At 44.6% G+C, this 22924-nt stretch overlaps 1 protein-coding gene across 3 annotated transcripts in view; it reads right to left on the bottom strand.

Annotated features, from left to right (window-relative positions):
* The window catches only part of Rasgef1b (RasGEF domain family member 1B), a 515623-nt gene that overhangs the window by 404798 nt on the left and 87901 nt on the right, over window positions 1-22924 (bottom strand). For 2 of the 3 annotated variants that reach the window (XM_041671328.1, XM_041671329.1), the window contains exon 2: window positions 8982-9029. The exons of the other annotated variant lie outside the window; for it this stretch is intronic. In XM_041671328.1, the coding sequence (XP_041527262.1) occupies window positions 8982-9029 (48 nt within the window). The remainder of the gene's footprint in view (window positions 1-8981; window positions 9030-22924) is intronic. 3 annotated transcript variants of the gene reach the window in all.

Below are 22924 nucleotides of genomic sequence, written 5' to 3'. Positions count from 1 at the left end.
CCCCCTCCTCTCTTCAGGTCTTCAGCGTGATCCTTCAGAGGTTTTAATCAATGAAAATGAGCCTTCTGAGAGCAGAAGTTGCAATCCCAAGGTGGTTTCCCGAGACCAGAACTCATGTCACATAATTTAGAGCCCATAAGTCTAACTACCTGATAGCCATCCACACATATTTCAGTATCAGGGGGCTGCAATCAGACGAACGCCATCTCTTACCATTATCAAGCCCCCACCTCCACCAAGCACCTCTTCCACACTCAGTGAGTATCTTCACACTGTCTTCTCTGTCCCAAGTGTCTCTCTATAAAATCCCCCAATAAAGTAGGCAGACATGTTTGCCACACACAGATAACATAAGTGGACCCATCTTTCCCCTCTGCCCTTGCTCAAGTCCTTACCCTCTGATCCCACCCTGCAGGCCTGGAAGGACTGACAGATAATGATGCCCTTGGACAGTTGGCTGAGGAACCCCAGCCAACAGTGCTCTTTACTGTTTCATGAAGCATCGCACAGGGAAAGTGTGGTTACCACTGACAACTCTACATTAAAGTGTAATGATGGCCGCAGAGGCAGAGTGGCCAGGAAGAGAGGGAAAGGCATTGGAAGAGCAAGGGGACGGAAAGGAAAACATATCAACTCAGAGTGCAAGGAGGGAATCCGGAACGAGGACCCCGGGCTTGCTTCGGCTGCAATAAACACCTCGGGCTGTCTCTATTAAGATAAAGCTGTCAATTAAAACTAACTGTAAACTCTGATAAAAGATATGGGTGTTTAGGTCAGAACAGGGGTGCACACTGAGCCAGGGAGTTAGAAAAGCAGGTTGGAGCTACCTCCACACACTCATTTCAATTCAGTGCCCGTAGGTGGAGGCTTGCTCTTGCTTCCATTTGGGGCTTGAATTTCTGCTGAAGCAAGCTCACGCTCATTGATCTTATCTCATTTGTTCAGGGTCATCAGGGCTCTGTCTTTGGGTCTCTAGGAACTCAGTTCTCACTCCCTGCATCTCCTTCCAGGCTTCATCCCTCTCTGTGACAGCGGATTGGACAAAAGCGTCTAATATATAGACGCTTATTAATTAACTGATAATGGGGAATCTTTCTCAATATGCTGTGAATATGCTTCATTATCATTTGTTAGTAAAGAAGCTGCTTTGGTCTACGGCGGGATAGAATATAGCCAGGCTGGGAGAGATACATAGAGAGAATAGGTAAAGTCAAAGAGATGCCATGTAACTGCCGAAGGACACCCAGAACTTTTCAGGTGAGCCACAGCCTCGTGATGATACACAGATTAACAGAAATGGGTTAATTTAAGATATAAAAGTTAGCCAGGAATACGCTTGAGCCATTGGTCAGTGTTGTAATTAATATAGTTTCCATGTGATTATTTGGGTCTGAGTGGCAGGGAAACAAAAGCACAGTCTCCGTTTACATTCAGTACCCTTGAGTCTTTCTATGTGTGTGTCTTGTTCTGGTCCTGAAATACCCCTAACCCAACAAGCACCACCAGGATAGTGTTAGGGGCTGGAGCGCCCATTCAAGACTCCAGCCACTTGGTCCCTGGCTCTGTTTGTCATTGGCTGTACCCTTATATCTATTGAACATCTTTACACCTCAGTTTTCTTTGCCATGAAATGGGAAAGGGTGGGAAAAATAATCACCACTGCCAGATGACTTCCAGTGACAGTTTTGGGGATAGCTGTACCTTTCATGCCTTCCTTCCTCACAGTTCCTCAGACATACCTTAGATGCATGAAGACAGAATCATGGCCAAGATTCCAGACCACAGGTTCAGGTCTTACAGAATCTTAGCATTTTCAGTTTAAGGTACCCAGATCTCCACTGCCTTGCTTCCTTTGTGGATTTCCTTCTCCCTTCTATTTTCTGTCTCCAGCTTGTCTTGTGACTGAGTTGTCGATGTATGAAACTATGTTTTAGCTTGAAAGACCAGTGATTAGAACGACATCTGAACTTAAACAAATGCTGCTATATTAGGAAGCCAGAATATTCATGTCTAGACTCCTGCCCTTAATTTCATCTTAAAAGAAAATGACTCTTAGCTTAAAAATAAATGCAGAACAGCCATTTGATAAACCTGGGGTGGGGTTGGTCTATGATGGCTAATACGCATTGCTAACTTGGTAGGGTCCTCTAGGGAACAAACCTCTGGGAATCTCTGTGAGGGAGTTCCTACTCCAGGTTATAACTGAGATGAGAAGACCCACACTAAGTGCAAGTAGTCCCATTCCATGGGCTGGGGAGCAGGACCTCATTCAAAGGAGAAAGTGAGCCAAATGCCAACATCCATCGCTCTGTATCCTGACTATGTATACAATGAGAGCAGCCACCAAGCTTCCCTCACAAAGATGGAGCAACGGTGAGCCACGAGAAACCCTTCCTTCCTGCCTTAAGTTGCTTTTCAAGTATCTTGTTGCAGCAATAAAAAAAAGCAACTAACAAAGCTCTCCCAGGAATTGTGATGCTGTGTGGAACTCAATTACCAATTACAAAAGGCTCAAATATCACAATATATCAGAAGAAAGTTTAACCCCCAAATTATTCATATATATTCATATATTCATAAATAAGCTATTGGTTGAAGCCAAACATGTTTCAAACTAAATATTAGCTCCCAGTTGATGAATTTGCTAAGACTATGTCTGTGAGACAGCCTGCTCACCTCTTCACTACATACATACAATTGGTTTTTTTTTTTGTTTTTTTAAACTTCTTAAAAATATTCATTTATTTATTTGTATGAGTGTTTTACTTGCATATATGTCTGTGAACCACAAGCATGCCTGGTGCCTTGGAGGTCAAAAAGGGCTTTGGATCTCTGGGAACTTTGAGATGCTGGAAATCAATATATAAAAAAACATTGTCCTTTCTAGAAAAATAATAGTGGAAATAGCAACCTCGCCTAGGATCTGCTGTTTTAAGCCTATAGAGATGACCTCCTGAGATGAACTCATTTCACTGTTTTTGGTACTGTTAATTCCAGCTATGTCCCCCAGAAAGCCACTGGGGCATCTTTTACAGGTTATGGGGAAATAATACAGACTAAAGGCAACACCACAGACTCCACTCTAGGGAGTCTAATCCCCTTCCCATCACCTGTCAAAACCTTCAAGGAGAATTGTCACTTCCCTGAAGCAGCAACTTTTAATTTCCCGTAAGCTAGAATCTGTCCTCAGGCCTTTGCAATGACACAAAAGGCTCAAACTACTCCTTCTGAAGTCTGCAACACAAATAACAGGATGGGAAGGAACTCTTCCAGCTGGAAACCTTGCCTTCGGTTTCCACTTCTTCACTGTCTAAATTAACAAACTCAAAAATATTAAACATCCAAGATACAAAGACCCTACACGTATACTTAATTATTGTCAGTTAATGAATGTTATGTGGTGTTCATCTCTTCTAAGCTTCCAAGCAGAACATAATCCATTCTTGAGGCTTAATTCATGAACGTTTAGATGGCCGAGACCAAGGAAGCAATGTGTGAGAAACACTGGGTTTAGGCATTATATTTGAAGACAATAGAAGCGTGGAAAATGCAGTAGAGGCTCTGAATCATTTGTGGAAAATAATAAAGTTTGAAAAAAGAAAAGAGTTGAGATAGTAATTGTGCTCAAATGAGTTGGGAAGATAGGCCTACACAAAACCTGTACATGGGTGTTTCTAGAAAGCTTATTCATAACTGCCAAAACCTTTAGACAATCAAGATAGTCTTCCAAACCAACAAACAGTGATACTCCAGACAATGAAAAGTTTAAGATTAAAAGAGAAACATAAGGCAGGAGTGATAGCGCCAAAACTAGACACGTCTATCATATTTCCTACCATACACAAAGAAGGGTCAGAACAAAGGAGGCCTAGCAGGAACATCACTGGAGCATGTGAGACAGATACTAGGGACAGCAGGGATATGGCAAGTGTCAGGGATGCCACAGAGCATCGAGACTCAGGACGGCCTGTTATAGAGGGATCTGAACATACTGCTCCACCTCTAGCGATCAACTGTCAACTAAGATGGGCATGGCTGAGCACTGCGAGGTAACCAGAGATCCTCAGCAGTTCCTACCTATGCCCTACACCTGAAACAGTTACTGCTAGAAAAGCCAATCGCCCATCAAGGCCTGACCCCTTTCAGAGAGCTGCCACATTCCCACAGCACTGTGTTTCCTGGAGAAAGTGTCTATTCTGGGTCTTGTCCTCCTCTACCCACGCTCCTGCTGCACAGGGGCATCTTCAGAAGCTACTCCTCTGCAGTCTTGTGCAGCATGCACAAGCTACTGAGCCATGAAAAGATAGAGGAAATGCAATGCATATCACTAAAGGAAAGGGGCCAAGCCTTAGGAGTTCAGCTACATGGTCCTATATTGACTGGCAAGCAGACAGTAAAAGTCAACTGTTATCAAGTGTGGTGGTTTCAATGAGAATGGGTCCCATAGTCTCACATGCTTGAATGCTTGGTTGCCAGTTAGTGGAACTGTTTGAGAAGGATTAGGAGGCGTGGCCTTCTTGAAATAGGTGGGACCATGTTGGAGCACTGATGGGGGAGGTTCTAAACCGTAGAGGTTCAAAAGCCCACACTAGGCCCTGTATCTTTCTGCTTGCTGCCTGTAGATCATTATATAGAGCTCTCAGCACCATGTCTGTAAGCAAGCCTTTTTTATTATTGATTTTCAAGACAGAGTTTTTCTGTGTATCCCTGGCTGTCCTGGAACTCATTCTGTATCAGGCTGACCTCGATCTCAAAGATCTGCCTGCCTCTGCCTTGAGTGCTGTGATTAATGAGGTGTGCCACCACACCAGCTTAATGTTTCCTTTGACAAGAGTTGTCTTGGTCACCGTGTCTCTTCAGAACCATAGAGCAGGGGAGGGAAGAGTAACGGGCAGAGTACAAGGGACATCCAGTCTGTTCTGTGTGATCCATGTGACATATGTATGTAACCAGATAGATGACACATGTATCACACACATGCACATTTATCTACATTTATCAGAACCCAGAATGCCCAGCACCAAGAATGAATCCAGATGCTATGATCTGTGGTTAAAAATGAATCCTTAATACAGGTATAATAAACGTGTTCCTCTGATGTAGAATGTTGACCCTTGGCCTGTGCTGGTTGTGGCAGGGACAAACTGAATGAAGTGGTCAGAAAACAAAGGAAGAGTGATGGGGCTGGAGAGATGGCCAGGCCGTTTAAGACTTGTCATACTGGTCTTTCAAAGGACTTTAGTTTACTTCCCAGCACCCACATAGGGAGCTCAAAACCACCTATAATTGCAAGCCCAGAGAATCCAATGCTTCTAGCTTCTGTGGGCATCTGCATATGTGTGCCCAACCCACAAGCAGACACGGGCATACAGTACACAGACACACAGCACACAGACACAATTAAAAACAATAAAACAATAAATCTATTTAAAAAGAAAATCCTTCTTTTCCCACCACCAACCAAAGAAGTTATGCCCTGTTTGCTAATGCCAGAATTCTACCTCTGCAATTCACTTTTATTGGCTTCTGCTACTTGTTAAAATGCAAATGCCTCTGGGAGAGATTGGAGCTGGAGCCACACCATTGAAGTGTTATTTACTGGAATTGACTTGATTTGGAAAGATGATTCTGACAGAAGAAAGTACAGAGCAAACTCGAGATCATTGAAAAACAAACGATTTGTGAATGGACGGCTGGGGATGTTTAAACACTCTATTAACTCTAGCAAAGTAATTTTTCTTTCTGGTAAAATAGAATGAAACCACCAAAGGCTTTAATCCATGAAAGAAAGAAATGATACAATGGACTTTATTAAAATTAACTTTTATGCTCTGCAAAGACACTGCCAAGAGAATATAAAAACAGGACATGGGAAGGGGGTTGTGGGATATTTGAAAACATATGTATCTGATGAGAAATTGGATAAATCAAATCAGATACCCAACAATCAAGCTAAAACTTGGGCAAAGGCTTTTAACAGACACATCACAATAAAGGATACATAGACGACAAAGAAGCACATGAGAAGATATTCCACATCATATACTGTGTCTTTTAATAAATAAAGCTTGCCTCAAGTTCAGAGAGTAAACTTACACTTACACTGATCAGCCTTACAGAGCAGGCAATGATGACACACACCTTTAATCCCAGTAGCCACACTAGTTTGCCACAGAAACCAGGTGGTAGTGGTGCACATCTTTATTCCCAGCACTAAGACAGGAGGAGACAGCTCTCACACACAGTCTCATTCTGAGATTCTGGAGGCAGTATCGCCATTTTGAACGGAGGTAGAGGTAAGAGCCAGTGACTGGCTGTTTTGCTTTTCTGACCTTCAAGTTGAACCCCAATATCATGCTACAGCATATCACCAGGGAAACAAAAATTGAAATAACAAGATGCCATACCCATTAAAATGATCAAAACCCAGTAGCAAGACTGTAGAGGAACAGGTGCGCCCCCTGCTGCTAGGAATGCAGAAAGTGTAACCACTTTGAAAGAGTCCCCAGTTTGACTGCGGAGGTACAGTTGGAAAAGCGTCTGCTGCACAAGCATCCTGTGTGAGTTTGGATCCCTAGCACCCACATCAATGCTGTGCATGGCAGCACGCCTGTCTGTGACCCTGATCTTGGTGGTGGAGGGAGCAGGCAGATCCCAGAGCTCACTGGCCATCTACTCCAGCTCATCAATGAGCTCCAGGCTCTGGGAGAGACACTGACTCAAAACTGAGTGGGTAGCACAGACCATCCCATCCAGTGTACACACACGCACACACACACACGCACAGGATGTGTACACACTCATGCACATTCACTCGCATGCACGCACACACAAAAATATACATACACAGATAATACACACAAAACAACCCACTAAATTCATTTTAACTATATCACCCAGGAATCATATCCCTTGGTAATTTACCAAAAGAAGTTGAAATTTTCTGCTCAATATATATGTAGAAATTTATAGCAGCTTTCTTCCTAACTGTCAAAATATTAGATGCAATCAGATATGCTAGCCCTCAACAATGAATGAATATACTTCAAGGCATCCAAACAGTGGAATATTACTCAGTACTAAAAATAGAATGAGCTATTAAGCCGGGAAGGATGTATGAAGAAAACCTAAATATATATTTTTAAGTGAAAAAAGCAAATATGGAAATGTCACACACTATATGATTCCAACTATGTGACATCGTGTAAACGGGAACATGGTAAAGGGAGGTAAGGATCAGTGACCGCCGAGAGCAGAGAGAGCAATCAAATGCAAATCACGAGGCATCTTAAGACAGTGGAGTCATCGGCTTGATTGTATAATGATAGACATGGTGTGGGTCAGTTGTCTATATTCTGTCAGTTATGTTTTAAATAAACACGTATTGGCTAGTAGCCAAGCAGGAAGTATGGGTGGGACAACCAGACAGGAAGTAGAGGCGGGTCAATGAGAAGAGGAGAATTCTGGGAAGAGGGAAGCTCCCTCTGCAGTCCTGTCCAGACACAGAAGAAGCAAGATGTGAGTCATGTGGCTAACACAGATAAGAATAATGGGCTAATATAAGTTGTAGGAGTTAATAAGAAGCCTGAGATACTAGGCCAATCAGGTTATAACTAATGTAGACCTCTGTGTGATTCCTTTGGGACTTAACGACTGCAGGAATCAGGCAGGACAGAAACCTCAGACAACATAGACACACCTCACTGCACACCCATCCAAACCTTCAGGATCTCCAAACACCCAGGGGAGCCCTAACAAAAGAGCTAGACTTTGGGGTGATCATTAAGTCTCAGTGTAGCTAGCCAATAGCAGATGTACCATTAGTGAGGTGAGGATAGTGGAGAAGGCTATGCCCATGCAGAGGCAGAAGGTGTTATGGGAAGTCTCTGCCTCTGTTCAATTAATGTGAGCTTAAACCTGTTATTAACAGTTAAGTCTGAAATTTAAAAACCAGAATGAAAATGGTGTAACTACTTAAAGTTTACAAAGCCAAAAGAACACTGATTCCATGTCATCGTCGTGTCTTGTTTGGGCTTGGGTTTCTGAGATAGGGTCTAACACAGTCCTGGCTGACCTTGAACTTACTATGTAAGCCAAAAATGCCCTTCAGCTCTTGACTCACCTGCCTTCACCTGGCAGGTGCTGGGACGCCAGGCCTGTGTCACTACATCTGCTTCTGTTTACTGCTATTATTACTATTAAATGTTAGATACTTAGGAATAGCAAGTGTGTTTAATAGGGAGACCGAGATTCTTTGATTGATCTCTGCCTCTCCCGCTGACATTAGCACTGAAATAACAGACGAAGTGCCCAGTTACATCATGTTACTACACTACATTACAACGAACAGCCAGGAGGGCAGGGTCCACACGCCAATGCTGAATTACCACCGACAACCACCACACTGTTTAATATAATCAGGTGCCCTATAAATAACAAATAAACTCACTGATTTTCCCTGCTGGGTGAGAGCGGACATGAAAGACTAACTCATTGCCCAGACACGGCTCCTGATAAAATTCCGGTGTTCAGGACACCATTTGTCAAAGCGCAGCCTTAACTTCTCTCCAAAGGCCATGGAAGTGTCCTCGTTACTGGCTTGCTCCCCCTGGCTTGTTCAGCCTGCTTTCTTGTAGAACCCAGGACCACCATTCCAGGCATAGCCCCACTCACAGTGGGCTAGGACTGCTACACAGAGGAACCCTGTCTCGAATAATAATAATAATAATAATGATGATGATGATGATGATGATGATGATGATGATGATGATAAAAGAACCAACACATCTCTCTAGCCCTGAAACATTTCAAGGCTCTTGCTCCCACTTCAGTTTTACCACTGGGAAAGCAAAAGAAATGAAAATGAAAAAGGACTTTATCTCTAGGGACATCTCAGCCTTCCAAAAACAGATATCCCTGTACACCAGCAAGAAAAGTTAGGTGTTCAATGAAGAAAAAAAAAGCACAAGAAGAAAACATACCTTTTGCTTTGTGTTTGACTTCAGGCCAACTTGGGAATGGCTTTTCGACTAGAGGACAAACGAGAAAAAAAATCTATGAAGAATGCGCACAACTGTAGAATTTATGCTACAGCCCTTTCTTCTAGAAGGCGAAAGTTTTGAGTTAAAGCCCATTTCCTTTAGTTTCCATCAAAGCCACCAGAAGTCCAGCAACACAGCCTAGACAGGGTTTTCCTCACTGAATGCCAGCCTGTGCAAGCCTAAGAGGCAACAAGGCGGAGCAAAGTTTGCGCTTGTCAATGCCTTGCTCACAGTTACCACCTCGCACAGTTACCAGTTCAGCATCTTCTCCTGGAGGACGCCAAAGAAACCACCAACTGTAACACATGAAGAAGGGTTCACTGCTGTGATGAGGCAAATGGAAAGAAGAGGGGGAATGAAAGCAAGCGGTGGCAGGGGGCAAGGCACAGGAAGGAGACAAAAGTTCTGAACATTAGAGGAAGAGAAAGCAGATGCACGCAATGAAGAGATGAACCAGTGTACTCGCAAGGCTTCCAAGTACATTTCTAGAGGGCAGACGTTAACCTTTGCTCATAAAACGTGTCCGCAGTAGACGGAAGCATAGTGCTTAGGGACCAAAGCTTGTATTTAAGGGCCTTTTTCCTCAAGGTTGTTCACGAAGCTCTGTACTGACTGGGGACTAGTGAAAGAAAAGCAGACATTGAACTGCACAAGAATATTTGCACCAGTAATGTTGCACGTTGTTTTCTCATAAAGGAAAAGCAAAAGTCAAACTTCCTGTATGAGACAGTGAATATATTTGGCCTCGAGTGTATGATGAATCAGGTAATTCAAAACCAAAGACTAGAGTAATGTCTTCCTAAGTCAGCAATCTCAATGCTTTTAGACTTGGGTCACAAAGGGCTTCTGTATCTATTTATATCTATTTATTTTTAGCAACTAGGACTGAGAATGTTTTCAATATATATTTATTAGTTTTAAGATATCAGTAACAGGCCCATCTTACACGACCTGGCATAAGTTTATAGATTTGGTGTTATGCTGGATATTGACGAGAAAGCGGCACTTAGGTTTGTAACTCTCTTTAACCTTTGCCGTGAGTAGAGAGTAACTCCGATATTATATTTGCTTTTGCATTTACCCTACTTTGTTCACAGCAGATAAACCAAGTCTTTTCTTACCCGGATATGCATCTGGAAAAAGAAAGGCATTTAAAATAATCATTTCAGACAATTTCAGATCTTCCTCCCTGATAATGAGTGACAACCACTTAAGAAAGGAGAACTGTATCCATACAAGGAGAAAACCCCACATGAGGACCAGAGTGTCTATCTACAGCTCGGGAGCAATTCATCCTAAGGAAGCCAGACCTGATGACTGCCTGATATTGGATATCCAGTCTCCAGAATAGTCAGAAAATTCATTTCTATTGTTTACATCATCTGGCTGTTGCATCCTCTATGGCAGCTCCAGCAAACTAACATAGAGACCCCAACAAATCTACTCCCAAGAAGTCAGTGACCCTGAAGGCGGAGGCTCAACAAAGCCATGAGCAAAACTATGTTACCGTGACTTCCATCACCAGCCCTATGCATTCTACAACAGTGAACTCGGGTTAGTGATGCTCAGACTCCACGCTTTTTACAGATACTGTCCAGGGGCACAGCTTGTCATGTAACCTTCCCAAACCCAAGTCCAGAAATTCCAAATCAAGACACATTAGTCACTTTTCGCCACTGAAAACACATGTGCTAAACAACCTAATAGGAGGGAAGGGTGATTGTGGCTCGGGGTCTCAGAGGCTTCAGCCATGGTTGCTTGTCCTCATAGATTTGGGCTGGAAGCAAAGCCAACATCATAGTGGAGTCTACATGGTAGGACAGAAAAGTCCACCTGCTCACAGTATGGGTGAGGAAATAAAGAGAGAGACGGGAGGAAGGAGAAGAGGGAGGGAAGGAGAAAGAGAGAGAGAGAGAGAGAGAGAGAGAGAGAGAGAGAGAGGATTATCATAAACAAATTATACACCACTTAAAGAAGCATGCCCAAAGAAACCTACATCTTCTAACTAGATCTCACTTCAAAGTTTGTGCCACGTTAAACAATAAGAATCCATCAGTGGAAGAATCCATTGATAAAGGAACAACCCACACAATCTGATGGGGGAGAGTCTTCTGTTTTGTGTTAATTTCATTGGTTAAATAAAGAGACTGCCCTGGCCCTTTAATAGGACAGAAAATTAGGAAGGCGGAGTAGACAGAACAGAATGCTGGGAGAAAGAAGCCGATTCAGAGAGTCGCCATGATTCTCCCACTCCATACAGATGCAAGTTAAGGTCTTCCCTGGTAAGCCATCTTGTGGGCTACACAGATTATTAGAAATGGGTTAGATCAATATTTAAGAGATAGCCAATAAGAGGCTAGAACTAATGGGCCAGGCAGTGTTTAAAAGAATACAGTTTCCGTGTAATTATTTCAGGTATAAAGCTAGCCGTACGGAGCTGGGTGGGAACACAGCCCCGCCACTCGGATTACTACAGAGTGGCGCCCAATTATTTTGGGGCATAATCTAGCCATGCCGGTGGCTGGGTGCCAGGAACATAGTCCTGCCGCACACATTACAACAACAATCCAATCGCTTCCCGGAGGCCCCACCCCGAACACTGTTCTGTTAGCTACCAAGCCTTCAGCACAGGGGCTTGTGAAGAGCATGCTGGTGTCTAAGATGGAGGAGGCATTTGAGAAGCTCAGCTGGTATGTGGCCTTATCATAATCTCGGAATCACATGTTTAAGGGTGACAGCAGCTGAGAATGACGAGTGGGAAAATACTGGGAGCTGGTGCCATCGTCCCTCCCTTCTCTGTGAAGAACACAGACAAATGGACCTGTTCCTCTCCCTGTTAAATGCCTATTAACAACCCTACTTTGACTTGAGCTGTGGGTGACCAGAAAGAGCCAAAGCAGGTAAACAGTTGTCGAATGACCCCAGCTAGTCTAAAACAGGCCTGCAATCTTTCCTAACAATGCCAACTGACAAATGCAAGCACAGAAATCCTATTTTTGCTTCCTTTTAGAGCAAACTGCCTAGGCTCCCACAAAGCCAGTACGTGCAGACCCTACTGCACGTACTGGCTTTGTGGGAGCCTAGGCAGTTTGAATGCACACCTTACGAGACCTGGATAGAGGTGGGCAGTCCTTGGGCTTCCCACAGGTCAGGGAACCCTGATTGCTCTTCGAGCAGATGAGGGAGGGGGACTTGATCGGGGGAGGGGGAGGGAAATGGGAAGCGGTTGTGGGGACGAGGCAGAAATCCTTAATAAATAAATAAATTAAAAAAAAGAAATTTCATTGTACTTCTTTATCATATTAAACACGATGAATCTATGAATAGGATCTTTGTGTATCAGTCCTCATCATAATAGCTAAGACGACTTCAAGAAAAAAGTTTTTCATCATTGATAAGAAAGATTAAAAGCTGAGCTGCTTCTATGCCGTGGGCTTGTTGCTGCTGCCAATTGTGCGATCCCACGGGGGAGGCTGGGGGTGAGAAGACCAGACATGGAGGCAATGACACAGACTCCGAGAGAGCTCAGTGTAAAGACTATTGATTGTAAAAGAATCGGGGGTTTTATGGGGTTGGGGAAATTAAGCTGCCACAGGAACTTTTTTTGGTTGGTCCTTTTGAAACTAGCTCTCGCTGCTGGCATGTTGTGATTGGCTAGGAGTGCACCATTAGTTACTGTGCGTCTGGTCCACTGGCAGGTTGTTTTGGCCAATTTTGCGTATTCACTGTGACTTTGCCTGTGCTTGCTTGTGCTTGTGCTATTGCCCTGCCTCACTTCTTGAAAAAAGAATGTCATCTCCACTTGAGGTGGAATGAGTCTTGGGTCTCTCATGGTGAAAGATTGCTCTACTAGAATGACGTTGGGCTTAGTTAGAACACCCGAGCCACATACACTGGGCGTCACAGTCCCCTTGAAGTGAGCTGGTAGCCCTTGAAATTTTTCTTTTATAAATTAGACTTTATAGTTTATGTTTTTCTGTAAAAATAGTTTTATAGGCTATACTACAAAAGCCCATTTGATGTCAAATATAACCAAGATGCTGTGAGGTTGCCAAAAACATAAACTATCACAATATTAACAATTAAAGTAGAAAATAATAAAATTTTCCCAGAAACTGTCATTTTTTTTCATATATGGTATTTCTAACAATAGCATCTTCAGAAGGGTATACTTAATTTGAAGAGGATAGACTACAGTGGAAATGCAGGCATCCTGAATTTCAGGGTGCTGATTTACTGTTGATGTGTCTCCCACCTTTCTCACCTGAACACCTTCATTTTCCTTTCTCAGGTCATCTCCAAATCACCGTGACCTTCAGCAGCCACACACAAAGTGACTTTAGACTCCTTCTGGAGAAGTGGAATCGGCAGGGAAAGCCATGGAGCCACTTCCCAGGCCCACTCACTTCCATGGGCTCTCCGTGAGCCCAGGCTACCACCTACTGTCACCTGGCTGTCTTAGCTCAGTCACTATTGCTATGATGAAACTCTATGACTGAAGCACCTTAGGGAGGAAAGGGGTTTATCTGGCTTACATTTCCACATATCATAGTCCATCGCTGAAGGAAGTTAACACAGGTACTCACACAGGGCAGGAACCTGAAGGCAGGAACTGATGCAGAGGCCATGACGTGTGCTTCTTCCTGGCTTGTCCCCCTGGCTTGCTCAGCCTGCTTTGTTTTGGAACCTGGGACCACCTTGCCAGGGATGACCCCACCCACAATGGGTTGGGCCCTCCCCCATCAGTCACTAATGGAGAAAATGCTCTATAGGCCTGCCCACAGCCTGATCTTAAGGAGGTATTTTCACAATTGGTGTTCCCTCCTAGCGTGTATCAAACTGACATAAAACTAGTCTGTGTTTTTCTCAAACAGTTGAGTAAAAATTGGAAAAGATGGGACAGGAAAGAAAGATGTTAAACATGCTTACTGCACCATCCAGCCGAGACTCTTGGCGGCATGTAACCCACACGCATGGCTAAAAGGCAGGGTATTGATTACTGTGCGGGTTTTATGGATGAGAAGACTGAGGAGAAGGAAGCTCAGTAATTTACACAAACCCACACTGCCCCAAAATGCTAGAACCAGATCCCAGCCAGCCTATCAAACCTAAAACCCTGGGGTCTGAAAACACTGCACCAGCTATCTGAGAAAAGTTCCCCAAGGAAGAATTAGCTGAGCCCAGAGAACAAGAAGAGCTGAGCTGTGTGCAGAGCTGTCTCAAAGGAAGGACAGAAAGCGTCAGAGAAGAGGCGGTAGATTAGAACCTCACCACCAAGTTGGTCGAGTGAGAATTGAGCTGGCACCCATGGCCAAAGCTCTGAAAGTTTTCTCTGCCTTGAGCGCATGAATGGCAGCAGGGGAAGGGGAGCAGGGTGGCTAGGGGTGGAGCAGGGTGAAGGGAACTGCATTTGTGAGCCACACACAGCAGCGATGTTGATAAGTCAGGTGGGCCTAATTCAAACTTTGCCTAGAAATGGTTTTTTCGTAGACTTCAAGACATTTAAACAAAAAAACAACCCCACCTTTTAAGGCTAACCCTGAAAACATGCACACAGGCACACACCCCATCCCCTACCCCCCCCCACATGTGCACATAATAGAGAGGCAGCAGAAAAAACTATAAAAGAAACCAATGTTATTTTTTTCAACAATAAAATTATAGTAAGCTGTTGCTGCTGCAGGATTCTGACACTAACTCTTACTGAGTGGTGTTAACTAAAGCAGCGTATTCTCTACTTCAGTGATCCAAACAGCAAGAAGTGAGTAAGATTATGTTTTCCAAACTTTCTAATGGAAATGCGTGTTCTGATACCTATTTCTCCAATTAGGGTCAAGATCCCTGCATGTGTGACTTCAACGGGAGCCAAAAGGATATTAATTGACCTTTTTCAGCAAAGACCATTCGATTTCCCTGCCAAGGATCCTGACTGCTCGCTGAGACAACTCGAGCTCGTGAGCCCTCTGCTCTTTTAGCAGAATTAGGTAATGTTTCAGTTTGCTCTACCAACATTAGAGAATCCAATTTCAACCCCCAAGATGAAACTGACAAAGGCGCATTCTTAAATGCAAGCTCTGGTCTATGTTCCCTTAATTGAAAGCTGCAGGGTAATGTAATAGGGTCACCCTGCAAATACAACAATTACCAACTCACGGGCAGAGAAGACTGTTCTCTTATCAAGATATACTTTGAAGTGTCACCCTGTGTTCAGGGGCTGGACCAAAGACACCTCAGCTGATAGGACATTAACAAAGCCTCCCATTATACATGGCCTTCTGTTGCTTACTTTCTAAAACAACACAGAAAGAAAATGGGTGAATGGAAAGTTCTAGAAATAAGCACTGGCTACCTAATAACTGTGGGTGGCTAACTCTGCAGAGAGCCTTGCAGAGCAATGGAAGAACATATTCCCTGACTTCTGGCTTTTGTTTATTTTTTCCAATCTCATCTTCTTTCAAAGAAATCACGAAGGCAATTGAACCCAAAAGATCAATGATGTTTTGAACTGAGATTATTTCATGATGCAAGACCATTCCCTGCTTGCCCAGAGGGAGACAGAGAGCAGATAGTCTCCAATAGATAGTGAAGAAGCCCTGTGCCCTCTGTTTCAGAGCAGTGTCTGTGCAAATGATTGGGACAAACCTCTCCGTGGTCCCCCTGGGTGGCTTTCAGGCCCTTCTGGATGTCCTTTCTCAATTCTATTCTCTTCTGCACCTTTGGTCAGAAGCCAACTCAGAGCCCGGCTCTATCAGCAGGTGGACAATGCTAACCTGGGGAGCAGCAGTGGGCTCATTTCCACTACTGACAGACAACTGTACCTCACAGCTCTGTGCCCAGCTTCTGGTACTTGTGTTGTATCCTTCCATCCATCGGGGTACATCAGGGTAGAGGAAGAGATTCAGGGCTGACCCGAGATCTAGAAAACCAACAAGGGATGGAGGGGCAGCCCAAGATATCAATGGTGGGAAGTTTCCCATGGACAGGGAGAATTGTAATGCAGATAAGGGCTAGAGACACAGTAGTAGCCAGAATGCAACCCAGTGGGCAAGGAGTCAAAGCTGGCTGCCTCTTTTCACCTGCCCATCACCTACTGCCGCTGTCCATCATCCAGAATGCTATGGCAGGCAGAGGGCCAGGGACTCAGGCACGGTCCTTCATAATCTGAACAGCTTTCGGTTTATGCCAGCTTTAACTCATCTTTTTATGTTCTATTTTGTGATTTATAACCTGGTACCACCGTTTATTTTGAAGGTGAACTGTCACAGATGTGGCCGGTGAGAGGCCCTCAGACTGTTTTTAGGTCCCTTTGACTCAACCCCATCTTTCTTTGGTCCCTTTCCTACTTCTCTGCAGGGCATTTTCAACTCATCTTATGGCTTCCCGGCCCCAACCTTTCTTTACTCAACCATTTCTCCAAAGTTTCTGCATTCCTTTGAGTCAAGAATGGTCCCTAAAAGCATGCATCAAGAGAAAGCAATCTCCACGAAGAAGGCAGACAGTTGCATTCACATTTTTCCCTATCCATCTATCCACCTCCACCCATCTAGAAAGTCATGAATTCATAGAAATACCTCAAATTCCAATCCAATACCACAAAGTTGATTTGAGTTTCCTCTTCCATGTCTGTAACCTGTTCCTCTTTGAAAATCATGTCTTCCCTCATCCTTAAAACAGTTACTCATATAACCAATTCTCCATCCCTATTGCCACTCCCATTCTCTCCGGAACTCTCTGCAAACCCTTCCTGGTTCTGACGCCTCCCACAGAACTCTCTGGTCATATGGACACAGCATCCCCATCCTCCCCAAGATGAAACTCCCCTACCATGCTCACAGACCCTCTTCACCTCACTCAATGCTACATCCCAACACACTCATCTTCACGAACATTTTTCTCATCCTTTATGGTTACCTACAACCCATACTGGGCTGCCATTCCATTACAGTGCACTTTCCTCTGGGATTGAAACACTTCACCCTTCAGGGACACTCATTAAGACAGGAAGTAAACAATTTAAAACAGCTTCAGGAAGTTCCTGAAACTGACCAGATTCACCAGTCCCCTCCCTCCCCAAGAGTATATAATCAGAAAGACTGCTGGGAGTGACTCTCCAAGGAGCCTGTACAAAGGAAACTCAGACAAGCCCAGCTGCCTGGAAGAAGCAGAGACCAGCCAAACTGCCTAGAAGGCCAGCTGGGATACCTGAATGCCTCAGGTCAAACCTGCTAAGCTGCCTACAGGCTGCACAGTGTGCTCCATATTTTGAGCTTTTGTGAGCTGTCACCCATGCCCTGATGGATGAACTTCGATAATGCAGCTGTCTTTAAGTCATTTCCGTTCCTGTGAGTAACCCCTTCACCAATAAAACCCATTGGTTTCCAATTTAGACTTTCATTATATTCATTTCTTGGTCTGTTGAGAAATCACTTGCTAGGTTGGGAAGATGTGTGTGTGTCTGTGTGTGCGCATTTGTGCAAGCATGTGTGTGTGTGTGTGTGTGTGTGTGTGTGTGTGTGTGTGTGTGTTGTGTCCCCAGGAAAAGTCTGTCATATAACCCCCTCAGCTGAATACTGGTCCTTCCTCATCTCCCTTGGCACAGCCCTTCTACAGATGCGTTGCTCATCCTACCTATTGCTCTGACATCCTGCATCAGAAGACCTCACTCAGTAATGCCCACCTCGCCCCACATGGACTACAACACCTTGTGCTAGGCCATCATTGCCTCAGTAGCAGCCCTCCTCCAGGGCACTCCTAGCTTGCTCAGCGCCACACACTGTGTCTGGGGTGGTATTGTTCGGGAAGGGGAAAAAGAAAGAAGGAAAGGAACTGAAAGGTTCCACACAGGAAAGTAAGCCTGACAGGATATAACCTGGAGGGCATCCGTGGCCATGCCACGTCTGTCATCAGGATCTGAATAAGCTGATGCCGATGCAGCTGGATGCAGAGTCCGAGAGCTGCTGGAGGCAGAGCTGCACATTTGAATGCTGTAATCCGGCCCTGCCAAGGCAGACATGCATTATGGAAAGCTATGATAAAATTCTGCGCTCAAGCCAGTTCCACTTGGGATTTCTGTCACTGACACTAGGCAAATCCTAATGGAGTCTTTCTCATCATTAATGTGATTCTCACACTGTGCCACAATGCTAATAATTGGATTGCCTGCAATAGACCCAATGCTAAGAACCTATCAAGTATTTCAAATCAGATAATGGGATTTTCATCTTAATGATGAAACTCCCCCCTCCATGTTATAAGCACACGACTTGCAGTTACTGCTTCTGTGTTCCTTGCAACAACACCTGTCACTTCATGGTGTGCTGTCTTTGGTGACTTTGCCATGAAGTCACACCCTGCTTTCTGGAGACCCCACTCAGAACTGAGGTCAAGTCATTCCATATGAACTAGTGGCCGGGACCCTAGGCTGAGCTCTTAGAACAATCAAATGCACCCTGTCCGCCTAGACTCGTAAACTTTTATATCATCTCCTGATGTTGGTGAAAAAGCAAAATCACATTTGTCTAACCCATTAGACAAAGAAAGCAAAGCTGGAGACGCCCCTGGCTCACCTGAAAGCACACACACAGTCAGTATCTCTGCCTGGGTTTGAATTCGGCCAGCTTGTCTTCAAAGATGCCCCATCCCTCTATTTTCTTCTAGATAATCTCTGACTTAATGAAAGTAATAATAATTCTAGTGAAATACATCAAACATGAGCATTAGCATCTGGGCAGTTTTGAGAGCTACAGTAGTGTTAGTGTGTTACATGGCTGCACAGCCTCCAGAGCTTTTCTCTCTTCTGCTGGGATTCCACAGTTAGTTAACCCCCTATGTACCCTTCCCTTCAGTCTCTGGTACCCTCCACGCCACTTCCTATCTCTGCACTTCTGAAGGCTCTGGGAGGTTCGTGTAAGTGGAATACTGCAGCATTCACCATTTTCTAACTGGCTATGCCATTTATCATAAGAGCCTCAAGGTTTTTCTGTAGTGTGCCATGTGTCAAAACACCCTTTCCTGCCTCGGTGGGTCACCCAGGTGAACACCGTTACCTTCTAGATTCTCTTCCTCTCTAAGCAGGACATCCAACTGCACGCACAGAACACACCTCATCCCTCCATTTATCCGGCTACAAGCACAGCAGTCGCTTCGGGAAGTTGCCCCTCTTTGCCACTACCTTAGTCATCTTCCATTCCCCTTGCTGCCTGCTCTATCTAATCACAGCCTCTATTCTTCCTGGACTGCTCCTGGGCCTCATTGGGAGCTGTGGTATGCTGACCTGCCTATTAGTGCTTTCCGGTAGCAGCTGACCACTCTTCCCAGATGGCGGGGAGGGCGAGCCTGAGCCCTGGTCTCCAGGTCCTCGCTGATTCTGTCGACTGCCTCCTTTACTCCTCCACAGCGGCCCTACCACAAACCAGAGAAGAGTTTTAAAGGAGTGAATCTCCCAGCAGACAAATTACTGGGGAGAAGACTCCTTCCCATCTCCTTAAAACATCGCTCCCAGCCACAGGGCTGACTGAAGCTAGGAAGCGCTCACTGCTAGTAATAACTCTATAGTGCAGAGGGGAAGAAGGCATGCTCCAAATAAAACACTGATGAGCTCGGCTCACGGATACGGGCAAGACAAACGACTAGGATGTATTCTGCATTCCTGTATCGCTAAGGTGAATTCGTGGGAATTGAAGACGGAGCACTCCGTGAAAGCAAAGCAACAATGAGAATGTTACTAGAAACCAGAGAGTCTCGCCTGAGAATCTCCAAATCAAGGGTGATGTCTTAGAATTCTTCTCTACTGCTTTCTGAAGATGTGTAATGGGCGTTTATTCATCTTTCCGAGCAACGTTTCTACAGTTCTACTCTGAAACAGGCATGGGCTGCATGTAAGAGGTGTCATGGAGAACCAGGCAGACCCAGCTCAGGAAGCCACAGGAGCCAGCCGAGACTACAAGGCTTGAGTCCACCAATCCCTGTAAGGGGCAGAAGGAAAGAGATGAAATGGAAGGGTTTCTTTCCTAGCTCTTGGCTCTCCATGACCATTCTAGCCAGAGAAAAAACACGAAGCCTAGGAAGCCACCATTTTATATGCCGCCACAGGAAGAGAATGATCGTGATTGCTTGGAGATCACTTAGAACACTCTCAGCCTCTGTCCTTGGAAGGGCTTTATTGTCAACTCTTTTGGTTCTGAGAGCTCACCCTCCCCCCATGCTTTCTTTCCAGGAACACATGGAACACAGCCGTGAAGTGTAAAAGAGATGCTCGATGGTCTTCAAGGCTTTTGTAGCTTCTCCGTCCAGGGTTCAGAGAACATGCCCAGAGACTCCCACAGCACAGCATATTAAAGGGTCCACATATCCACTCCTGCATCCGCATCCGCTACCCAGTCATGACAGACCACTGTGGACCAGGCACCGTGAGCACGTGGTGTCAGACAGGACCAGGAGGTTGCTGTCAATCATCAGGCACACTGAAGCAGAGCAACAATCCTTTTAGACCCCAAGCCCATAAAAGTCTGCCTCTGCTAGAGTCTGAGAAAACTTCAGGTTAGGTCCTTCGTGGTTTAATTTTTATATTTAATTATGTAATCCATTTGGTGTTGATGTTGCTAGCTGGTGTAAATGGATTTTTCCACCCAAATCGCTAACAAGTCCTTCCTACAGAATTGATAGGAGCAGCAGCCTTTGCCGCTGCTTGGCATGCTCTCTGGGATCCCGTACTTAACTTTTTATGTGAGGTGCCATTGTTCTTTAAAAAATATTTCTTTGTGCCTTTTCTTTGAGGCTAATCTAGTTTTTTTTCCCCCTGCCATCCTTGGAAAGGGGTAGGGAAGGCTATATTAAGCCTTTTTACAAGGGAGCCTGCCAATAAAATGAGACCGTCAGAAACATTTGCAGTGTTTATGGTACCCCACAAGAGGAAGCAGGCAGACACCTGCAACAATAAATGAATTACATATTTTCCAATTTATGGCTGAGTACCGAAACATTTTAACGATCACAGTTTTTCATGGTTTAAGATCTAATAGGGAGAGCATCTCGCTACAGGCTTTCAAAATTGCCTTTGTAAATGCTTGACTATTCCTGCAGATTAACTACTTGTCCCGACCAGATTGTAATTACTACTGTACTGGCTCCATGAACTAGTGTGGGGGAAATCCGTACATATCTAATCTTCTCGTCTGGGAGTTACTCACTTTCAGTGAATTTGGATCATTATGCTTCTCAAGGTCACCCTTCAATTCCCAAACCCCAGCCTCACTTACTCTGTGACTTACTTACTCCCAAGGAAGACTGGGTCTATAGGCGGTGAACACTCTCCAGAGATGGGAAACAAATTTAAATGAGAGTATTTTCAAGGATTTTTTTGTCTGTGTTCTATCTGCATTCTAAGAATGATTTTAAGTCCCTGAAAGCCTGTGCCTTCTGCACCACCCATGTTGCATAGCCTTTAAATTAAACTGCATTTATGAAGCCCCAATGAGCTCTTTGGATTAAATACTAAATTTAAGTTCTAAAAACTCTTGTCAGTGCAGAGGGTACCCAGAGGGATTCACACTCTCTAGTTGCTTATGCTGCCTCCCCGTCTGAACTAGACCCTGTTTCATTAAAATTTCTATTAGTGTGATTCAGTTATGATTAAATATTCTTCATACTTTTTAAAAGAAGAGCAGAATACAGCTAGCTCTTGATGGCCTGTATCAACTGGGAACATAGATTAAGAGAACAGGTAAAATCCACAAGCAATCCAGAACCTTCATTTCAGCTGAGCTCCTTCAACAAGCCTTTTCTGAGAGCAGTTAACACATATTCTGCTTGCCCAGAGTCCCTTTTGGAAAGGGTCAGCTGTGGGTTTGGGGAGGTAGCTACCTGCTACTCTGTAGCCCCAGAACCCTTCCTGTGTCTTTGTTCTGTACCCTACTCATAGACACTTCTTAAACCCTCAGCACATCTGCCTTTTATCGGGCCAGTTTGTAGGTCCTGACCCTGCTGGTCCGAATGTCTACCCTTGCCCTCCATCTTCGCCATCCCTACGACTCCTCTACTTATCTAATAATACTATTTTTGGATACCATTTATGTTCCATTATTAGACAGGACATATTTTTCAAAAGAAAATTTAAGACAGTCATGACTATGGCTGGTGCATGGCTATAATTGCAGCTGTTTGGATGGCTGAAGCAGGAACGTTAAGTTCAAGGCCACAACTTGGGCTACAGAGTGAGTTCAAGGCTAGCCTAGGTGCTGGTGGTACAGCTCAGTGGCAGAGGTTCAATCCTCATCGCTATAGAAATAAACAAAGGCCACCAGGTAGAAGAAAGCTGGCGTGCAGCATCACACAAACCCCAGGTAAGCACGCTCGGTAAGTTAGACCTGTGAGGCTGTTGTAATAGGAGCGGCGGGGCTGCGTCCCCAGCACCCCGGCCGCCTGGCTTGCTTATGCCCCGAAACAACAACACACAAACTGTATTCATTTAAACACTGCTTGGCCCATTAACTCTAACCCTTACAGGCTAATTCTCATATCCCTATCAACCCATCTCTAATAATCTGTGTAGCATCAGTCTTACCGGGAACGATTCTAGCCTACATCCATCCTGGGTCGGAACTTCATCGCGTGTGCCACAGAGAGCAGAGCTCTCACATCCCCCCGGGAGAGGGGAGCATGGCGTCTCTCTGAGCTCACTTCCTCTTCCTCCCAGCATTCTGTTCTGTTTACTCCTCCCACCTATGTTTTAACCTATGAGGGCCAAGCAGTTTCTTTATTGCTTAACCAATGAAATCAACAGATTGATATATGACACTCCCACATCATGAGGCATTCTATAAAACAAATCTACCTTTTCACTTGAATAACATTCTAACTCTAGAGAAGTTCATTTCTATTCCCAA

Source organism: Microtus oregoni, unplaced genomic scaffold (genome assembly GCF_018167655.1).
Source record: "Microtus oregoni isolate MIOR12 unplaced genomic scaffold, Mior012 000021F_ref0000039, whole genome shotgun sequence".
NCBI lineage: Eukaryota > Metazoa > Chordata > Mammalia > Rodentia > Cricetidae > Microtus > Microtus oregoni.
The sequence above is the reverse complement of the archived record's forward strand: the minus strand, read 5'-3'. Positions and strand labels throughout refer to the sequence as shown.